Source organism: Neolamprologus multifasciatus, chromosome 16 (genome assembly GCF_963576455.1).
Source record: "Neolamprologus multifasciatus chromosome 16, fNeoMul1.2, whole genome shotgun sequence".
NCBI lineage: Eukaryota > Metazoa > Chordata > Actinopteri > Cichliformes > Cichlidae > Neolamprologus > Neolamprologus multifasciatus.
The window spans coordinates 34157712-34180569 of record NC_140454.1 but is presented as its reverse complement, the minus strand read 5'-3'; the positions used below and the strand labels follow the sequence as shown (position 1 = coordinate 34180569).

At 42.1% G+C, this 22858-nt stretch overlaps 1 protein-coding gene and 1 long non-coding RNA gene across 8 annotated transcripts in view; one reads left to right on the top strand and one right to left on the bottom strand.

The window, feature by feature from the left end:
- Positions 1-996: 996 nt before the first annotated feature.
- LOC146501151 (uncharacterized) lies at positions 997-5657 on the top strand. Its single transcript, XR_014869973.1, has 2 exons — positions 997-2878; positions 2925-5657. It is a non-coding gene; the product is annotated as an uncharacterized LOC146501151 (long non-coding RNA).
- Positions 5658-6570: 913 nt separating this feature from the next.
- The window catches only part of lrp1bb (low density lipoprotein receptor-related protein 1Bb), a 387404-nt gene continuing 371116 nt past the window's right edge, over positions 6571-22858 (bottom strand). For 6 of the 7 annotated variants that reach the window (XM_085136443.1, XM_085136442.1, XM_085136445.1 and 3 more), the window contains 9 exons: positions 17735-17896; positions 17032-17206; positions 16623-16727; positions 13638-13751; positions 12024-12100; positions 10386-10476; positions 9963-10113; positions 8388-8462; positions 6571-7693 (listed from right to left, as the gene is read on the bottom strand). In XM_085136443.1, the coding sequence (XP_084992569.1) occupies positions 7553-7693; positions 8388-8462; positions 9963-10113; positions 10386-10476; positions 12024-12100; positions 13638-13751; positions 16623-16727; positions 17032-17206; positions 17735-17896 (1091 nt within the window). In that variant the 3' untranslated portion in view covers positions 6571-7552. The remainder of the gene's footprint in view (positions 7694-8387; positions 8463-9962; positions 10114-10385; positions 10477-12023; positions 12101-13637; positions 13752-16622; positions 16728-17031; positions 17207-17734; positions 17897-22858) is intronic. The other variant, XM_085136444.1, reaches the window with a different exon arrangement.

Here is a 22858-nt window from a genome sequence, read left to right as displayed (position 1 = left end):
CTCTGTTCCAGCCCACCTCTTTCATTTCCCTCTCAGACTGTATCGCAGAGGTGGGGAACAATTGTTCTGCTACATAACCCACCTCCTCCTCTAATTCAGCACATCTAAAAGGAGGTCTACAGAGAGAAATAAGCCCTTTTCAAAGGCATTGCTATGGCTAATGGCTCCAGCTAAGGTCCTTTGTAAGTAACACATACATATTAATATTTTTGCCATTAAGATGGAGGCACACAGTGCGTATTAAGACGCCTCACAAAGTAATAATGTAAATATTATAAAACAGGAAAAGAGATGTGATCACATTATCTTTCATTTCTAACTTTTTGCTGCAGTCACTTCATTCATTCACTATGAATAAACCAACAGCATGTTACAGAAACAGAAGTAGTGACGGGACACTTAGTAGCAGCTTTGTATTGAACAGTCATTTGAATCAGTGTTTTTCCTGGATGTCAGCCAGTGAAAAACAGCATTTTCAATGTAAAATTAAATGAATAAAAGCCAAACAGGGATACTTTTTGTTCCAAAGATTTATTTTTGCACATTAAAAAAGAAGAACTGGTCTCACTTACTCACACTCAGGACATGTTGTCCTTATATGGCTTAAGTAAGACTAACAGGCTCACTTATCAACTGAAGGGAAATTAAATACTGAGCTCAGGGTTCAGTTTTCTGCTTTAGGTTAAATATAACAGCTCAGTGCTGCATTACACTGGTGATCCAGGCCCTGCCTCTCACCCTGCCTCTGGTAGCTGGGATAGGCTCCACCCCTGACAAGTATAAGTGGAGGAGACTGGATGGATGAGGATTTTGGTGCATCTCTGCTCTCTTTCTTTCATCGTCCACCTGTCGTCACTGCTCGGAGCTCCACCCAGCTGTTACACAGCATTCCTCTGTAATTATTAATGTTTCCATTTTTGTATCATGATTAGAGCAGAAGGATACAAAGTTAATAGAGTTTCCATCAGGTTTTTTTTATATGTTACCAAAGTAATTTTCTCCACTTTATGAATGAAGTGCTATAAGTTCACTTTACCTTTTGTCACTTTTCTTCTGTTCGCTGAAAAGCTTAAAAGTTTTTAGAAGTGTTTTAAAGCCAATACAGGTGTCACAGTGTCAGGATTAAGGCATTAAAATGTGCAGCACACGATCCGCATGTGGCCCTTTGTGCCACACGCTGCTATAATCAAGGACCGGGAGCAGGAGTGTTACAGTGGACCCTCCCACAGATTTATTTGCCAGGCTTATTGAAACTGCTGCTTTCACCAAGGGGATTACAATACAGCCTCATTTCCTCCGTCTTAATCCGGTCATTAGTCGGGTTTTGTGAGGATGCAGAACATTCCTCCACTTCGAGATATCTTTAGTGTGTGTAAATCCGACAGTTTGTTGACCAACAACAACAAAAAAATCCATTCTTTTGTAAACAGCCTGTAGAAAAACATGGGAATATTTGGGAGCTACTGAACGCACCAGAGATCTTTGGACGGCAAAGCAGCCGAGCAAACTCACCTGCTGAGGAGACCCATCATCTTATGTCTTTGCTGTGACTCCAAACCTACATGTCATCCACAGCCTCCAGCACCATGATGAACGCTTATTATTTACTCTTATTTTTATATTGATCACGTTCATATCAGTGCTGTATTATCTAATCTTGAGCTGAACATGCAGTGAATTTTTTCTTCTGTAAGTTAGTGTCAGCGGTTCAAACTCGTCCTTGTTTCGTTACCTTACAGTTTCAGTCTCTCTCTCTTACTTGCAGCACGCGGAGCAATAAGCAGCTTTAGGTGGTGCAGGCTGTAGCATGAGTATGCAGGACTTGTTGTTTATAATGTGAATACGACTCCTGCTGTTATTGATTCTGTCCGAGAGATGAGCCCTCTGGGTTTTTCTGATGTTTATGCAGGAGAATGGTGACGCTTGCTAAGTGGAAAAGCGACAAAAAAATCAATAGGCAAGGTGAAGTGAGGGGAGTGCAGGCATCTCTCGGTTTAGGGCTTTCTTTCTTTCAAATTCCTGTTTTTCTCCTGTTTTGATGCACTTCGAGGGCTGAGTGAGAGGCCCAGCAGCGTCTCGCTCAATGAGTTGGAGCTTTTCATCAGCCGAAGCCTTGCGTATGCGAGATCATTGGGTGAATGCTCTCCTTGTCTTTATAACACCCCAGTGTAATAAGCCAGATTACACGCTGAAAGCAAAGTCTTTTTACAGCGTATGGCTGGAGTTATTATTCACATCTAAATGTTATGCATTAATTTCCAGTTACAGTCCACCTTACGGCTATTACTGCACGTTTATTTAGTAATCACCATTATTTGAATATTTCTGGAGGTGCTTGATATAAATACAATACAAGGACAATTCATGCACTGCTGAAAATGGGAGGATTCAACACGAAGGGTGAAATGCTTTTTATATGAAGTGTATCATCTGGTCCATGTGGTCTGTAGTCATATTGCAGGATCAGGATTAGTTCAAGTATTGCATGAATTTCTGATAAATAATGTAATGATTTCACTTCTGGTACTTTGCAGTAATTTTATAAAGAACGTTTAAAACAAGCAGTTCCCAAAATGCCACAGCCTGTAAAATGAACACAACAACAACAGCAAACACTAATCGTGTGTGATCAGCTGCAGACAAATCAAATATAATCTATAAAGTGTTATTGTCATGATAGTAAGTAAGTAAGTAAGTAAGTAAAATGTTATTTACATAGCACATTTCTAGATAAAAGATCACAAAGTGCTTTACAAGGTAAAAAAACAAAAACAGTCAAAAGTTAACAAAATGCAATTTTAAAAAGTTGTGTTTTTAGCTGTTTTTTAAAAGTAATCACTGAGTCTGCAGATCTTAAGTTCTGAGGAAGAGTTCCACAGTCTGACAGCCACAGTAGCAAAAGCTCTATCACCCTTGGTTTTCAGTCGTATACTGAATAACAAGTAGGCCCTGATCACAAGACCTCAGGGACCTACTAGGGACGTAGGGCTGTAAAAGTTCAATGATGTACGCTGGTGCTTGTTCTTGAAGAGCCTTAAATGTCAGAACCAGAATCTGGTGGACTCTGAATTCAACGGGGAGCCAGTGCAGCTGTATAAGCAATGGTGTTACATGAGAGTATTTCGATGTTTTTGTCAGAAGCCTTGCTGCAGCATTTTGGACAATCTGCAGATGCTCCAGAGAGTTTTTGTTTAGACATGTAAACAGTGAATTACAGTAGTTCAATCGTGATGAAATGAATGCATGAATAACAATCTCCAGTTCAGTATGAGATACTATGGGGCTCAATTTAGAAATGTTTCTTAAATGATAGAAGCATGACCGAACCAGAGATTTGACGTGAACATCCAGGGTAAGAGCAGAATCAAAGGTTACCCTGAGGTTCCTGATAGACAATTTAACAAATGTTGAAAGAGGACCAAGAGCATTCATTATGTTAGGTACATGTCTGTCTGGAGCACATACGAGGACTTCAGTCTTTTCTTCATTAAGTTGGAGGAAGTTGTCAGCCATCCAACCTTTGATGGTTTCTAAGCACACATTTAGAATCTGCAGCTTAGAAACATCTTCAGGTTTAAAAGATATATATAGCTGGATGTCGTCTGCGTACAGTGGTAGCAAATGTCCTCAAAGGGGCTCAAAATATGCTGGAGAGGAAGTAGATATATTAAAAACAATAAGGGCCCCAGCACAGAACCTTGTGGCACACCATAGGACAGGGACATGGAAGATGACCTGTACTTAGAGACTGCCACATAGGTAGGAGGTGCATACTTTAACCTTCTGAGTTAGCCCTAACATCACTGTAATCTCACGTGCTCATAAACTCATTAGATTATCAGGTACACCTGTTCAACTACTCTTAATGCAAATATCTAATCATCCAGTCACATGGCAGTAACCCAACACGTGTAGGCATGTAGACACAGTGAAGACCGCCTCCTGAGCTCGAAGCCAAACATCAGAATGAGGAAGAAACAGAATTTAAGTGACACTGAAAGTGGCATGGTTGTTGATGCCTGAGTATTTCAGAAACTGCTGGGAGTTTCCCACACAGCTATCTCTGTGGTTTACAGAGAATGGTCCAAAAAAAAAGAGAAATATCCAGTGAGCAGCAGTTGTCTGATGGATGGATGATGGATCCATTCTGCCTTGTATCAGTGGTTCTGGCTGCTGCTGGTGTCAGGGTGTTCTTGGCACACCTTGGGTCCCTTAATACCATTGACCATTGTCTAAGCACCACACCCTACCTGAGTATTGTTGCTGACTATCTCCATCCCTTTATGATGGGATGTGTACCATCTTCTGTGAATGATCTACACCACTGTAGTTCCACCACAGTCACCACGACGGAGACGTGGAGCCAAAAAACCTGCAGCAACTGTGCGATGATGTCATGTTGCTGCACGCCAAAATGTTTCAGCAGCTTCAATCTGAGCCATGAGGAATTCAGGCAGTTCTGAAGGTAACAGCAAGGTGTTCCTAATAAAGTGTCCAACAGGTGTACAGTTTCAGGAATTCATGGGTGTAGTCGTACATCGCTCTCCTGTCTCTGACCTCGTATTTAAAACATGAATAACTGATCATGTTCATGTAGGATACCTTACATGTACTTCTGCTACTACTACATTAGCAGCAGTGTACATGATGCTGGATTAGATGGAGAGGTCAGGAACTGAAGAGGACACAGAATATAATCTGTGCAATCCAGACCATGAAACGAATGAGGAGGAGAATCCAGTGATGGAGATGATGGCTGTGCTGAGTCTGCAGTCACGTTCAAGTCAGCGAGGCTTTCAGCTCAAACCGTCATCAGGACGACTGCAGAGCATCCTGGATCGATGACATTAAATCCTGCTTTGAACTGTTTCCACCAGACCACAGTGGTAAACTGGACCAGCTTGGAGGGAAACAGAGCCCAGTATAACAGTCTGGTACGGGAACTGCTCTGCCTCGGACCGGAAGGTGTTGCAGAGGGTTGTTAAAACTACCCTGGGTCCCCAGCGCTGGCGCATCGGCTGCGGTAGCATTGGTTGATAAAGCTGATCGTTGGGATTCCATTGGTTTCGAGCCAAGTTTCCCCAATTTATCGGTTCTGGTCGCCTCAGCAGGGCGACCACCCTCCTTTTAAAGCCGGGCTTGGGACCGTCCTTGGCGGAGTTAAGCAAGCAGCCTAAATATAGCTTAAAGATATGGGCAACATGTGATGCCAGGACTAGTCGTCCCTGGAACATACAGGTGTATATTGGGACACCTGAAAATAACCAAGTGGAGTATGTCTCAGAGGTCTCAAGGGACATAAGATGATAATTTCTTCATTTCCTGTGGTCTTGGTGAGGAGCTGTGTCACAAGGAAGTGCGACTAATTTCCTCCATAAAAACATATTCTGTCATTTTTGACTGGAAACACAACTTTGTGTGTTTATATGTTTGAAATGGTTTCAAAGCAAATGTTCATGGTAGTAGTTTGTGATACACAGGACACACCGTGTGTTTCATTGGATTATTTCTTACAGTCAAAATAGAAATTATGCTTCTTTTTAACTCTAATTCAGTGCTTAGAAGATCAGATTAGTGAGACACGCGGCCCATAAATAACAAACAGAAGTTTAAATTGTAATGTTCACAAGCGCTTAAGTCAATGATAATACTGATAATGTATCTTTGATGAGTCATTTTTGATTAGAAACAAAATGAATGAACCCTTGTGTTGTTGAACAGTTTGGTTTAACAACACGAGGGTTCATTGAGACGGCCGTTTCATTTATGTCCTGCTCCGTGAGAACAACGCTCCTGGCCTACAGGCTTATTGTTGCTTTAATCAAAGACCCGTATACAGTCACGTGGCGTCGTTCGTGCTCGACCTTGGAAACGACCTCGACCTTCTAAATGCAGCAGTCATAAAAGCTGAACATTTGAAATTCGTCCTTCATCGTTGCAGCTCTATTGATAAATGTTCTATAGCACAGAAAACCACGCTGGCAGAAAAAGGACAGTCACAGCCACATTACTCTATTTCCACACCGCGGTGCTGAGTGTGTTTGAGGACTGTGTGTTGCTGTTATCACAGCGGATGTCTCAGCGAAACAAAGCGCACAGGCCAATTAGGGAAGCTGGAAACCGCAGCATCTATTTGTACCGTCATGAAAACGTGGTGAGCTGAGCGTGCTGGCAGATCCCGCCGATGGCACAGCAGACGGAGAAAGGGCAGGAGTGCCGCTGCCTCCTCTGGTTGCTATGGTGAGAATGGAGGTGAAATGCGTGGAGACAGAGCCGCCGAAGTGAAAGGAGACTGAATTATCCTTCAGCAGGTGGCATCGACGCCGCGTCCCCACCTCCAGGTAATGAATAGCGCCGGCCTTCCTGTACTCACAGGGAGGGCAATAATCTCCCATCAGCCTCCTTCCTCTGCGCAGCAGGTAAAAGACCTCACGCTGCTGATTGACTTGTCGGGTCAGCAGTCATGTGTAACAGCTGACAGTTTGATCATTGGTTGAACAATAGAAGTGCACAGATACTATTATCGACATCGTATAACAATCATTTTGGAGGATCAAGAGAAAGACAAAGTGGAAATAAGCCCCCTTTATTCAATATCGATTTACATTTTATATAAAAATTACTTACATTTAATACATTTCTTCAAAATACAAGCAGCCAAACAACATACAAATCAAATACAAAATTATAAAATTTCTTATATTTATCATCTTCCTTTTCTGAAGTAACAGATGTGTTTTATAATAACTCTTAGTAACGGTTTTTGTAGCTGTGGTAAATCTTTCTTCTCTCCATCTTTAATCCATTTGTTGATAATATGAGACCTAGAAAAATATGATATTCTGTCTTTTCAGCGTACAGTACGGCATCCGGGAATCTGATCGGAAAACATTCAGGGTGGGCTTCGATCTTTCTCAGATACGTTTGTACGTCACATTACTGCTGAAACAGGCGACTGAAGATTGAAATCCGTGGAAATGAGAAAGACGGAGATATTGTGTTGATATTATTGTGTCCACTGTCGGAGCAGAGCTGTCAGGTACAGGGATGCAACTAAAATGAATCAAGCTCCACTTGTCGTTTGTGAAGCTCTCCGGTCCATATGTCACATGAAATAACAAAAACAGAAAACCCCACGCAACTCTTCTCTACTATACATACTTTTCCCCAGATAAAATGAGCCGGCCCTTCCCCTCGTCGTCTCCACAAAGCCAAACCGTTTTCCTCTAGAACTACAAACAGGTATGGGTACAAACTCTAGCACTGCATTTTAACTGTGCACAAGTGTGGCGTCAGGTGTTAATAAAGTTTTTGCAAATCAGCAGCTTTACTTCAGTGTCATACAGTATACTGACAGCGCTGTATAACGGATCTCTGACAAACAGAAAGCAAACCATAAGTGGAAAATCAAAGTCTTCAGCACAGCGACGAGGACGTTATGCTGATGCTAAACCAGTAAAACCTAAGAGCCTCATAGGAAATAGAAAAATCTTCTTTCCTCCTTCATATTATACACTGTGGTAAAAAAAGAAGTACAAAGTGTAAAGTTAGGCTATGCGGCGGTTTCATGAATTGTCCCCTCGAGTTTCTTTGGGAGTAGCTCTCTCCTCTCATCGATGCTGATGACTGGCTTCCGGCAGTTTTGCCCGTCGATGTAGATCTTTGCATACACTGGATTGGAGTAGTTCATGGGCTAAACAGGCAGGGAAGAGATGCCAAGTACAAATGTTAATTTATGATATTTTACAACAGTAGGAGTCTCGAGGTTGCATTTTAATAGAAGAAGTCTTCATGTCAGATTCACCTCATACAAACTATCACTTACATCGGCTTTAATGAAACCTGGGCTCATTTAAATTCATGTACAATTTCCTCTGTCTTGTTGGCTGAGTTCTGATCCAATTTGAATCCATTTCGATGGATCTGCTTTGTTAGCAGATTGTTTAACCGATGTTCCATCACAGGAGGTTTGCTGGAAACAGATGGTGGCTGCATCTCAGCGAAACCAAAAAAGTTTGCAAACTTTCCACAGGCCCACAGATATTAGCAAAAAGAGCAACAGAACTAAACTTGGTGCCGAATGTCGTGGATTTGGAAAACATCTTTTAATAAAAAGTTGATTATTGGAACTTTAAGGAAAGTTTGGTGGTTTTTGGACTGTAAAACAAATTATTTTCCCAAACCAATGTCACAAAATGATAAAGGGAGCAAGTATATATCAGATGTCAACATTAGCATGATTTTAATTTTACACAGTACTTAAAATAGCAGAATGTAACTCAAATGTAGCTACACAAAACACACAAAGCTTCCTCCCAGTGAATTTATATAAAAATTGATATTTCTTCTTCTTCTCCAGAGTAAAAAATAAAGTGTGTAACACTCACCTGTCCAGGGATTACCTCCTTGGGCACAGAATTCATGCCCAAGGTGTGAGGGTCGCTGGATTTTACACACCAGCCCTGCAACAAAACAAGCACCATGCCATATAAATAAAGATGAACTCTCACAGTCCAAATACGGGTTTTAAACTGCACTGAAAAAACAAACTAGCAAGTACCACGAGAGCTGGACGTATGGAGGCTGCTTTAGATTCACACCAGCATGTCTCGGTGGCAGACTGGACTCACAATAGCAGATGTCAAAGTTGGCAGCTTAAGAAGCAACAGCATTAGGCTTGAACTTGCAGCAGGTGAGCTACATAACTGCATCTGTGAAGGTGTTAGGATTCATTTGATATGCTGGGAGTTCGTGTGGGGTGGAGAGAATAAATCACCAGGCAGACAGACGTCCTCCAGGTTCATGGCATCTGTATGTTTTTGTGCCCGAGCCAGAGAGATTGTAAAATCTCTGCAAAGCCTGATGTAATTCCACCGGATGCATCTCAATTCTAAATATCACATCCCAGCAGCTGCCGGGCCAGATGCAGAGAACACAGCACTGAATTATTCTCCAATCTGAAAGACACATTTGAACTGTTGTCTACCCTTCAATTAAAGACGACATAGCTGCAGCATCAAGGCTAATAATTAGTGTGATACGGACTGGCATCAATCGAGGTCTAAACAGATTTTCTCATCGCTTTTAAAACTCTCTGTTCTCGCTCTTTGCAACTTCGCTTCATCCTCCCATGAAAAGTGCACAATGCTTTACGACACACTAATAACTCCTAGTTTTCAGCTGGCTATAAAAAAACTGGCTCGGTGTTGTCACTGCAGACATCAAGGTAGAGCTCAGAGGACCTTGAAGTTGTTGATGAAGAGTCGCTGAGTAGGAGGCTGGACAGTGAGACCAGTTTCATATTAGAAGACTCCTGGTCGACCTTCTTACAGCTGGGCCACATGTATTCATAGACAATCTATGTAACTGCATATAAAAACAATATAGTGATGACCATTAAGATTTCTCCTCTAAATATCCTGATAAAGGAGCCAGCATCTGCTGTACTGTCAATTCAACTTATAGGAGATCAAATGGTACAAATTTGTTAAGGTTGTATAAACTTTATTTAGTTGGAAAATACGTGCAGTAATTTTTATATGTGCAAAAATCGTTTAGAGAGAAATTATTAAGCTTTCAGTCAAAGGAGCTTGCAAAGAAAAGCGTCTGGACTTCTTTAAGTTTAAGTCCAGACGCTTTTCTTTGCAAGCTCCTTTGACTACAATGACCTGGATGACTGAGAACCTTCACAGACATGTTAAGCTTTCAGTATTTAATGCAGCAGAGACCTGCAGACGCTGCCCAACAAAAGTTACATTGAATCAAATATGAGATGAAAACTGAAACTGATGAGTTTGTAGCTAAATGTAACTACACTGACATTTGTATCTGAGAACATACGAACAGATTCAGCTGCATGTTTAAGCCCCACTGAAAGTTCCTCATTAACTTTTACTCCACACATGTTTGACTTGGCAACAATCTGGTTTCAGTTCGATAAAGTCAAACACACACACACCCACCTTATGAGGGTCAAGTGTGAAGTTTGGGCGCAGCAGGCTGCCTGCATCAGCGTGGTTGTCGTGGTCCACTTCGTACATGTTGTATGACGGGTTCCCAATCTCCACGTTTATCCCTCCGTTGGTCATGGGCTGCCTCTGCACACGTTTGCCCCTGAGCCGTGCAGAGCCCATCATCATTAACACGACACACAACATGCTGTTAGTGTGCTGCTGCACGATGCTACTTGGAGCATATCACTGTGTTAGATAGCCATGAACGATGGATTATTATCACAGGCTCAGAGTTCAGATCTCCTACTGAAAGCAAACTTTTCACTCATAAAGCAAAAGCATCCATTCATCTTCAAAGCTCTGCGATGCTGGAGCTCTCATCTGTTACTGCTTAGAAGCTGCTTTTTCTTACAGATTTCTTTATCGACGTACCTTTGCCTCCGGCGGCAGATATAAACACCTGCTACGACCATCACAATCAGGATGACCAGCAGGACCAGAGGCACAATGATAGCGATGCTCCCTGGGGAACAAAGAGAGGAAAGGCGGTGTGACGTGATGAGCGACCATAAAAGGGGCTGAGATGAGTTCACGCAGTGACCGCGGCGTGAACAGAGCCACTTTAAATAACAGCGTTTTTACTTCACAGGGCTTTGCTGTTTACATACGTCCAGCACAGGCAGGCTGCACATTCACATTTAGAAATGTAAGACATTTTACACTGACATGCACGACTTCAGAATATATATTTTTTTAAATCTTAAATTGAAGTTGAAGACAGAGGAGCCATATTACTGAATCCTGACGGGCTGGCGATTACAGCCCCTCTAATTCAAACAAGGAAACCCCGCTGAGCAGAGCCCTTTGTGCTCAATGATGCAAACCGGGAGGTTGGTAGAAGTTGGTAGTTCGATGCCAATCTGTTTATGTTCAGATGTACGAGTTATCCTTCCACTGAATTAGGGCTGCCACGATTAGTCGACTAGTCACGATTACGTCGACTATCAAAATCGTCGACGACTGATTTAATAGTCGACGCGTCGTTTGAAGCTTTGTAAGATCACAAAAGACGCAGGAATAAGTAGTAGGATTTAAGAGTGTAATAACGGACTGAAACAGAAGATGGCAGCACTGCATGTACAAGGATGCCAGCTGCCGTTAAACCCCGAAGAAGAAGAAGAAGCTGTGTCCCAGAATTCATAGCGCAGCCCAGCTCAGTTTCCAACAATGGCGGCAGCTAGTTAGTTTTAATATTACTCTTATTATTCTTTCTGGGTCACAAAATAAACGTTTAACATATTTTCAGGCGAGAATGTAGCTGTGTAAACCTCAAATATCTGCTCAGTTTATCAAGACACCACATATTTTCAAAAGCGCTCCGACGTTTTCGGAGACGTCTGTTAGCCACTAGCTCGATAGCTAGCCGGGGGCTAGGCTAACTAGAGCCGTGAGAACACCGGACTCCCGGCAAATCGTTTTCAAACCCACCGCCGTCTTTCACTACTCAGGTTAAACATGATATATAAGTCACTTAGATAACTTAAAAATGTTATTGTTTGGCTTTTTTTTTAGTATTTTATTTGTTCCTGAGTAAATCGGTTTGGCTGAGATTAAAGTTATAGTTTTTACACAGCTGAATAAACGTCAAGCAGACAGCTGATTATCAGAAGTGTGAGATGCTCGAGAATTTACTCCGGTGTCCTGTTATATTTTAGATAGCAAGGAGTTTATTAAACTTCACTGAAACAATCTGCAAATTTCATTAAAATTTAATAAACTATCATCTTGTCTTTATTTTTAGTTAGCACATACCTTAAACACTTAAAGCTGTAAGCTAATGATAGTTATATAAGAGCAGATGCTGCTGCTGCAATAATCTGTATGTTTTACGTCTAATGGATGATGATCTGATTAGTCGACTAATCGCAAAAATAATCGGTGACTAGTCGACTATCAAAATAATCGTTTGTGGCAGCCCTACACTGAAATGCAATAAGGTCAGTGAACCAGTGACACATGCAGGTATTCAAACAGGACATTTTAAGGCTTCTTGACATTCCCAGTCCTCACCTCCGCTCATATTGTCTGATCTGCTGCTTTTAGGGGCGGGTCTCTCACACTGTGTTCCTGCCCAATTGGCTGAACATCTGAAGGAGGTCAAAAGAGAATATAAATAAACTATCATTAGCATACTTTGGCTGCAGAGAGGCTGCTGAGAAAACAACTTTGCAAAATGATCTACGACATGATGTGACTGTGGCTTACACATACGGCATACGGCTTTGATTCAACACAAACAAAACACCACCTGGAGAGAGAGCACTAAGCACATACATGTGTCCGTAAAGAGCTTAATGTGAACTGACGTGTTGAATATTCAGTGTATTAACAAAAAACAGGAAAGATCAAAGGATGACAACAAGTCGTCATCTCATTTGTGTTCCAATGGGATCCGATGGGCGTGATGCATGACCCGTGTTAGAGGAGGTGACGTCCAATTTAACTGACGCTAAAGCATGTAAAGCATGAGTGATCTGGTGGGGGCGGCAGGGTGATGATAGGATGAAACTATCCTAAATAACATGCACTTGCAGAATCAGAACATCAGGCTTTGACAACAACTTTATTAGGACATCGGGGGTAACCTGGGTCTTCATTTTCCCGCCTTTGAGAAGCAAAAACCAGGATGGAACTGAGTCCCTTCAACAAAGAAACCCGACTAAGCTGTAAAAGTTAAAGGCCTTAAATATGAACACCGATTAAAGATGACATGTTCTGCCCAGTAAATTATGTGCAATGACCGGTCAGGACGTATTTAGCCATCATGCACAGGCTGCAAATGCACTGATGCCCACATCACACACACAGTGTTATGCTGTAATCTTCCCGTGGTTCATGTGTGCAAGGTGACGCCTGCATGAGATGGGTGGCAGTAAGAGGCAACAAACGTTATGCAGCAGCCGGTGATGTAATAAGTGCCCCTATATACAACGTAGTGGTGCTAATATACATTAGCAGCATCTTTATCTACCAGGAAAGACTGCTGGTGCTGCTACGATCTCTGTCACTTATCATGGAAATAAGAACCATATTTGGCTTTAAGCAGCATAAATAGCATCCTGTACTGTTACTGCTTAGCTTGGCCCGCCAGAAACAGAGCTGCAGCTAGCTGTGTCCTAAAGTAACTAAATGAGCACAGCAACATGTTTAAAATCAAAACTATTAAGTCGTTTAAATACCAAAGGTTAAAATGAAATACTGTCACATGTAACTACTTAGAAGAATTTCTACAAAATTCTGTTTTTGAACCTTAGAACAGAAACAAGCACACGTCTCTAAACCATCAGTGCTGGAATCAGTGTTCGACCTAGAAAGGCTGTCAACACGTGTTGGTGCTAATAATAGTCACAAATATAGTCATGTTGTTTCCATACAGAAATAAATATAAGTCAACATATTCTACTAAAACAATATTATAGTATTCTGTGTGATTCCACCATCTACGCTGAGTCATTATTATATCCAGTACTTATTACATGACAAGCTGCTACAAGGAGGCACCATCACAGAGAGGCCTATGTTCTGGACTGAGGCTGAAATGAAGCCAAATGGAGTGGGGGTGGGTTGTGTACAAAAGGAGGTGAGTGGGCGCTGAATACAGCTGGAGAGGTGAGAGGGACCTACTTGCAGCGTGGTTTGTTAAGAGCTGTTAATGTGCACATCCCCTCATTCTGACAGAAGTAATCGCAGGGGTTGGCCAGCTCATCACAACGTTGGTTCTTGAACCCTGACGTGCAGCTGCAAAACATGTGTTTGGAGTGACAAAAGGGCCCAAGAACTGTTCAACCGTCGGCTGCCTCACGAGTGGCGACAGAACGCTAAACCCTGTTAGCAGCTTAAGTCATAAGATGCAACAAGACAGTGTGACGTCTGCAAATTAGCAAAACAGATCAACAAACGTCCCTGCTCAGCACGTGAGGGGGACACGTGTGGGGCCTGCTGCAGATTAAGAAAACTGTTAAACAAGAACTTTGGGCCCCAACATGATGGTTGTTTGCATCCACATAAATGCATCTAATAAGCAAAAACCAGAAAATACATTTAGTTTGAGTAAACAATATAAATGACAGCTTACAGGGGAAATAATGATTTGATTCTCTGTTGAATTTGTGAACATGAACAATCTCTCAGACTGAAAATTAACCTGAAACACAAAAAAGCAAATTATATAAAAGTGCTAAATGAATTTGCATGTCACTGAGTGAAACACGTATCTGATCCACTGGCTCTCACAGACTGGCTGTGTGATCGTGTGCCATAATCAATCCATCAATCCATCCAACCATCCAACCATCCATCCAACCATCCATCCATCCAACCATCTAGCCATCTATCCATCCGTCCATCAATCCATCCATCCATCCAACCATCAATCCAACCATCCAACCATCCATCCATCCATCAATCCAACCATCCATCCGTCCATCAATCCAACCATCCAACCATCCATCCAACCATCCAACCATCTAGCCATCTATCCATCCGTCCATCTAGCCATCTATCCATCCGTCCATCAATCCATCCATCCATCCAACCATCCATCCACCAATCCAACCATCCATCCAACCATCCATCTATCCATCCGTCCATCAATCCATCCATCCATCCAACCATCCATCCATCCAACCAACCATCCATCCATCCAACCATCTAGCCATCTATCCATCCGTCCATCAATCCATCCATCCATCCAACCATCCATCCATCAATCCAACCATCCATCCATCCGTCCATCCATCCATCCAACCATCTAGCCATCTATCCATCCGTCCATCAATCCATCCATCCATCCAACCATCCATCCATCCATCCAACCATCCATCCATCCATCCAACCATCCATCCATCCATCAATCAATCAAGTGTTCTGGTCCAACCTCTGCACCACCACGTGAGACCAAAGAGTGTCAAAGGTCGACAGACTGCAGACCTGCACAAGGCTGGAACAGGATACCATCAGCGAGAAGCTTGGTGAGAAGGTGACAACGGCTGCTGCGATAATTTGGAAAGAGAAGAAAAATAAATATGTCCTCAGTCTGGAGCTCCATGTGGGAGCTTGCATCATGGGATGAGGATGATCACCAAGGTGCTGGATCAGCCCAAAGCTCCACGGCACAGGTACAGGCCAGTCTTAAATTTGTGAACTTCTAAATGATTCAGAGAAGGCTCAGGAAGTGCTGTGGTCAGATGAAACCAGAACTGGCAACAGCTCAGCCACTGTGTTTGCAGAGGTGGAAACATTATACTTTGGGGATGTTTTTCTGATAGGGTACAGGATGACTTTGCCTCACTGAGTGGGCCAATGGAGGGGCCCACTCAGTGTAACATCTTGGACTCCTTCCCTCGGCCAGGACACTGACAACTGGTCATGGACGAGTTTCCAGCATGAAAAGGACCAAGTCAAATATTTATTTCCATCACTGACATGCAAATTCTTTTATACCTTTTATGTAATGTGTGTGTTTTTCTGGATGTTTTGTTTGATAAAAACTTACAAATTTAGGGATCAAATAATTGTTTCCTCGCTGCACAGCTGACTGATGGACATTTCTAACTGTAGATGCTAAAATAACTTTGCTTTTGTGCAGAAAAGGAAAAGAGCAACAACAGAAAGTCATACAGTATATAGCTGCTTAACAGGAATGTCTGAACTTTGTTAGACAGCAGTGAAATGTTGAGGTATTCTCTTCGCATATTTGAGGTTTTTAAAGCAAGAATGATTGCAGCCGTAGCAGCTCTGCCCGCTGAGCTTTCTTCTTTAGGTAGGCTTGATGAAATATACATTTACTCAGAGTATTAAGGTCAAACATTATGATTTCTTGACGCCGACATATCCATCATCTCACATAATCTCTCATCTTGCAGCAAATGATAAAGCGCATTATCAGGATCTGTTAACCTCATCGAATAAGATGAAATCATTTGCATAGAAATTGATTCTATTCCCTGGAATCTGTGAGCGGCGCCTGCAAATTTCAATTTAACTACAGTGGACAATGAGCATTTAAAAAACTGAGAGTTGGCCTTTGAAATGGATTTCCAATTTCCTCCTTGGACAGATTTTTAACACAGCACTGCGACTGATTATAGCAGGAGGTGGTATTCGTTTACAGGGAGCCCTCTGAGTAGCCTTTCACGGCGATTTCTTCACGTGTGCCAGTCGAGCTTTTGTCTCGTGCAATTTTTCGGGCTTCGTGGCAGCTGAACTACTGAGGAAACTTCTAAACCCTCTGACTGAAGAGAGCCACAGAGGCCTGACATCAGCTCTCAGCTGCGAGGAGGAAAAGTGTGATATGTTGAGAATAGCTGGCTTTGAAGGAGTCTGAAACCATTTTTATCTTCCTAAAACCTTAAGCCACAGCGAGGTGTCACACGGCACAGGATGCTGTACGGCACTCGGCCCCCTGCTGTTTCATGGCCTCCACATAGTGACATCAAACCTTCAACTTAAGGATTTCTTTCCAAAGGAAGACATCTATCTCATGCGGCGACTTTCAGTTTTTAAAGCCGGGCACAGAGCCGACGCCTGAATGGAAACAGTGATGTGAGTGTGAATAACAGTGGAGAACATTGAGTTTTTCCTTACTTTCACCATTAGGCAGGGACTTACTGACAGAAAGGCAGGTTGGTGTCAGGGTCCAGGTGGCAGGTACCTCCATTGTAGCAATATCCGTCACACAGCTGACAGCTCGGTGCTATTCTGCCATTTGTGCAGCTAGAGGGTGAAGAAATAATGGATTCTAGTTACAACCAGAAAACTACTTACAGGAAGCAGAGAGTTCAGCCAGCTTCAAATTCACTGACATGACCAAACTTAAAACGCTACAGGGTATGTGGCCTTAAATTATTGATTTAATTAAATCAATTCTTCCCGCCGGGAGCCTGTGGGTGAAGCAACTGAACCCTGAATGAACAATATACTGTTTAACTTGTGTTTTTCCATGAATAAAAATCAGCTATGAAGCCTCACAGCCAAAGGGATGATGGACAAGAGTGGCGAGTAAATACGGAGCGCTCACTTGCAAACCACTTCTCCCGTCTCCTCGTTAATGAGGCAAGGAGCTCCGTGGCATCGGAGACACTTGTCCACCTCGCACTTGTTCCCTTCAAACCTGGCGGGACACACACACTCCACGTAGCCGCTGCTGGATAAAGTGCAGGCCTTGGAGTTCACGCAGTAGTGATGACAAATGTCTGTTTTAGGTTTGCAGAGATAAACAGAGAGAGAGGATAATGTGCAAACACAGTCTAAGCTGATTTGATTAGAACAGTACATGGTTTTAATGGGACTTAATTATCCACATCAAATGATATCTTAGCCACAGATGAAAACATATCACCCTTTGGGCAACAGTGGGAAAAACTAATGATGTGCAGATGAAATTGTTTCCCCGCAACACATTATGTCAAAGTGCAGCAAAAGAAAATACATTATCACCCCAGTGCAGAAACACCCAAAGGTTGTTTGATGGGAGAATTTTGATTTTTGTTTATCTGCAAATTGAAGCAAATGTGGTGTTTTTGGAAAGAAGAGACTTTGAGGGGATTGCTTTTGTCTCTTGCTCAGAGTGGGAACTCTCAAACGCTTTGTTCTGTGGTTTTTTTGTGACATAACTGAATTCAAATCAATGATTTTCTTTTGATTAGGTGCTACTGGCAGTCACAGGCAGCCAGGGGAACATCAATGACTGTTTGTGTTTGTTTGCTGCCAACAGGACTCACGATAAAGACAGCGGTCCCCGGTATACTCGGCCATGCAGCGGCACACCGGCTGGTTCCCCTGAGTGACGTCGCACGTTCCCCCATTTAAACAGTAATTGTCACAAATCCTTTTCTCACAAAAAGGCCCTGAGAATCCGACAGGACAGCGGCACGTGGGCTTTCCTGAAAGGAAATATGAGCATAAAAGATTATTAGAGCACGGAAAGATTGAAGTGATAAATTCATCCGTCTCAGAACTGCTTTCGTTTGTTCCACAGAGCCAAACTGCTGTGCACAAACATGACGCATCCACGCGCTCCAAACTGCCCCGTGGCTGTAAACACACCTGAAAACAGACCTACACAGATACACTTCATATTTACATGGATGTATAGGGCTGTGCAAAAGTCTTGAGCCTCGCCTAATTTCTTTATAGAGAAAGAAATGATTCTTTTAAAATTCTTTATATAGAGAAACTAACTTTTTTCAAGTCATCTTGAGCAATAATTTCACTCATTTTCAGTCACATCACTGCAGCTGATGATTTTCAAAGGTTTATTTGCTGAGCTGAAGATAAAGAAGATAAATAACTGAACCCTGTGAGACCCAACACATCACAAAATAGCCAGAAAATTCAGATTTTTTGGAACTGAGATGTTTATGAACCTTTATAACCTTTTTTTGCTGTATCATGTTGTTTTTGATATCTTTTTATTATATATTTTATTATAATTATATATTATTGTTTTGCATTTAATACATCGGGTGTTTTTTGTTAACAACAATGTTAATTTTGGACCAAAAAAAGAGTTTTGCCCATAACACTTTGACATGCACGGGCACTTTGTTACCAGCAGCATCAGAAAAACATTTAATTTGTTCACAATGGAAGAGCAGCTGTCAGCTATTCTTAATGACGGGAAACAGGCAGAAAAATCTGAGGTATGGCAACAGAAGTAAGAAGTGGACTGAATACTAACGGCAGCAGGTCAAAATTTGAATGGAGTGAAAGAAGCCTGGAGAAGGATTCCTGCAGGCTACACATAGACATTACGAGAAAGCAGGCTGCTGGGTGGAAACGACCTGTATGCTGTTAAGGCCTCGGGCCATTTTCTGGGTCACTTCTGCTGGTCTTACATCCTGTCTTCTATCTACTCTCCTAATGCAATAAAGTCTAAAAAGCCCCAAAACAGATATAACAGAAAACAGATATAACAGAAAACATAAGAAAACAAATATCGACTTTCAAGCTTGTTAAAATCGTACAAACTCTATTTCTGCTTTATGCTGTATTTCCATGCATGTAGGGATGGCCATCGAGAACAGGTTTTTCTAGTGAAACGGCTCCCAGTAGTTCAATTCCTTGGAATTGTGAGCCTGTTTGCCTATTGATTCTCCTTATCGATTCCAGTTGGTGAGTCGGAGCAGGAAACAGTGGGGGAGCCTACAGTGTGGATATAAACATGACTTATTTGTATTGCACAGAGAGGCGAGAACACGATGGTGAAGTGCAAACTGCATCCAGGACAGAAACAACCACATCATGCTGCTAACACAACTAGCACAGACAGCATGCTAATGCTAAGCTAGGAGTGACTGCTGACCCCAGACCAGCAGCCACAGTTAAAGATTGTATAAATGGTGTGAAACTTTGTTACAATCCTCACACATGGGTAAAAGAAAAAGCAGACTGAGACAATCTTCACACAGACCGTACAGAAACACATGTGCTGCACGTTCTGATTGTTTTTACAATTAGAGACGTGTGAGTGTTGAAAATCGCCTCCTTGTGCGGGTGATCTCAAACAATAACCTTCCAATCATGCTCGCCGTTTTTATAACGGACAAGTGAGAGCAGGAAACAAGTTCAAGAGGTGTTCAGAAAAGGTAACAATTGAACACTACTTACACAGCACACAACCAAGTTGCCATGGATACAGGTCTCGCCATGTAGGTCACACTACACCACTTAGGATTTTCACACTCTACAGTTCTGTGCCTGGAATAATCTGACTGAAACGTCCAAAGGAAATCAATCTCTCCATTCGGATCTGATAACTCAATAACTGATGATCTTTCTGAGAAGGCCAAACGTCACAGCTATGAACTCAGCTGTTCTCTTCATCTCTGTAAAACTAAAGCGAACATTAGTTCAGGTTTTCACAAATACTGATGCCAACTGGTTTTGGAGTTTTATAGACTTATGTTTCTTGAATATTATCTTATTATGGGATGCACAAATCAAACTGTTTCACTGCTGTTATTTAGTAATACTAGCAAAAACTTTATGAAAGACATCACTAAAATGTTACAGGAACACAGAAAGTGAAAAATACTCTTCTTGCCTATTCTTCTTATTAGAAATGGCCAATGCAATTGTTACCATAGGAACACTAGTGTAAACACTGAAATGAGCTCAAACTTCCTGGTCCACCTTTTGCGATCGTGTCACTGCTATGCAGATGAGACGCAGCTCTATCTGTCCATGAAGCCAGATAACACACACCAATTAGTTAAACTGCAGGAATGTCTTAAAGACATAAAGACCTGGATGGCCACTAACTTTCTGCTTCTTAATTCAGATAAAACTGAGGTTATTGTACTCGGCCCTGAAAAGCTTAGAAATATGGTATCTAAGCAGATTCTTCCTCTGGATGGCATTACCTTGGCCTCCAGTAACACTGTGAGGAACCTTGGAGCCATTTTTGACCAGGACATGTCCTTCAACGCACATATTAAACAAATATGTAAGACTGCTTTCTTCCATTTGTGCAACATCTCTAAAGTTAGAAATATCCTGTCTCAGAGTGACGCTGAAAAACTAGTTCATGCATTTATTACTTCCAGGCTGGACTACTGCAATTCATTATTATCAGGATGTCCAAAAAACTCCCTGAAAAGCCTTCAGTTAATCCAAAATGCTGCAGCAAGAGTACTGACAGGGACTAGAAAGAGAGAGCAGATTTCTCCTGTTTTGGCTTCCTGTTAAATCCAGAATTCAAAATCCTGCTCCTCACATACAAGGTCTTAAATAATCAGGCCCCATCTTATCTTAATGACCTTGTAGTACCATATCACCCTATTAGAGCACTTCGCTCTCGCTCTGCAGGCCTACTTGTTGTTCCTAGAGTATTTAAAAGTAGAATGGGAGGCAGAGCCTTCAGTTTTCAGGCCCCTCTTCTGTGGAACCAGCTTCCAGTTTGGATTCAGGACACCTGCCCGCTCCTCCCTCAGCCTGGTTCTGATGGAGGTCTTTTCCTGTTAAAAAGGAGTTTTTCATATTCATATGTTCATATGGAGTTGTTTGATGGTTGGTGTTTTCTCTGTTTTTTTGTAGCACTTTGAGGTGACGGCCGTTGTGATTCGGTGCTACATAAAGAAAACTGAATTGAATAGATGTCAACATTTATCTGCTGCACCGAGCATTTGAGACATTGACCATCTCAAGCCTAACTACATACTGTGAATTCTGGGTAATTTAAGACCGTTTGCAAAGTGAAATAAATCCTTATTTATGGGATATTAATTATTACTGTTACAAGTGTAATAAAAAATACAAACAAGGAGAATCATTGAAAAGAATACACTAAGTGTAAACCTGCAGCAGTGCTTTGATGCTGTGGTTTCTAGTTTCGGCGTTGTCTGCTTGTCCTAATCATTCACTCAGCTACAGGATGATTTCATTGGAAAAACAAAAACAGCTGATGATATCACTGACGTCCATATTGAGAGGGGGATATTTCTTATTACTGTTGTTTCATAACAATGCCAGCAAATCATAATTTATGACATCTTGTTGTGTCCCATTAGTCAAATTAGGTGTCACTGACTGTTCTCATAGCGACACCAGCCTGATCGTGTCTTCACACCAAATATCAAGTCTTGGTTTGCCAGAGATGCAGACTGATGCTAATTTGTGCAGAGCAACGCAAACAGAGGCAAGTGTATCTGCACGAGTTCACCTCATTGGGCTGCAGACACCTGCGAATTCTCCTGATAGGGTGACGATCAGAAACGAGGAACATCTTTACTGTCACGTTCTCTAAGTAGCTGCACCCACAAGAACTTCTCAGCTCAGTGCTTTCAAACAGAGGACGAACTCTGGAGGAATTCCTGGTACATTAGCAAAAACAATAAGGACACTTTATTCACGAGTTGATAACAAACGTACAGAAAAAATTAATGTTTAACAGAACCAAAAGAAAAAAATCAGGAAACAAGAAAAAGCACAAAATAAATGCCACAGATACCAGAAACACAGGAAGTCACAAAGGAAACAAAGAGCAAAGCAGACGATCCGACAGAGTTAATTATTTCAACATTATGTGCAGTCTTAGTACTGCTGCTTATTTCTCAGTTTATGGCTGCAGATTACAGCTGTGAAGCCCTAAACTGGCTCTACTTAAAGATTAGAAGTTACTGTCACACAGCCTAATAAAGAAGAGGGGAAAACACTTTGTGTTGTCAGCAGATCAAAGTGTAATTAACTGTATTGATTGAACAGGTATTCTTGTGTTTTTGTTCCAAATCCAAACGAGTACAAACACAGACTCAGCAGCTTCCTTCTACACTTCAAATGAAGAGCAAAAACATTCATACAGTTTTTTCTTCACCCAAAGAAAACATCACAACATTAGTAACTTCACATTTCATTTGTGACGAGGGTAACGAGCTCATCTATAACCTGCCCCCCCCCCCCCAGCACAGGTCTGTGTTGCACTTCCAATATGCTGCAGAGTTGTGACCATGTTGGTTGAGCCACGTCAAAATTAGAGCCGTGTTTGTGGCACAGAAACTGACTCTATGCTCAACCTTTGCACTCCTCAAACACATCATCAAGTTGGCCGATGACACGACTGTGGTGGGTCTCGTCTGCAAGAACGATGAGTGAGCATACAGAGAGGAGGGGCAGCAGCTAATGGACAGAGTCAACAACCCGTCTCAGAAGAAGATTGTTGGATTCAGAAGAGCACAGAGAGATCACTGTCCACTAACCCTAACACTTAACATCGATGGATGGAGGTCGTTAAAAGCACCAAATTCCTTGGTGTTCACCTGGCGGAGAACCTCTCCTGGTCCCTCAACACCAGCTCCATAACTGAGAAGGCCCAGCAGTGTCTCTACTTCCTGTGGAAGCTGAGGAAA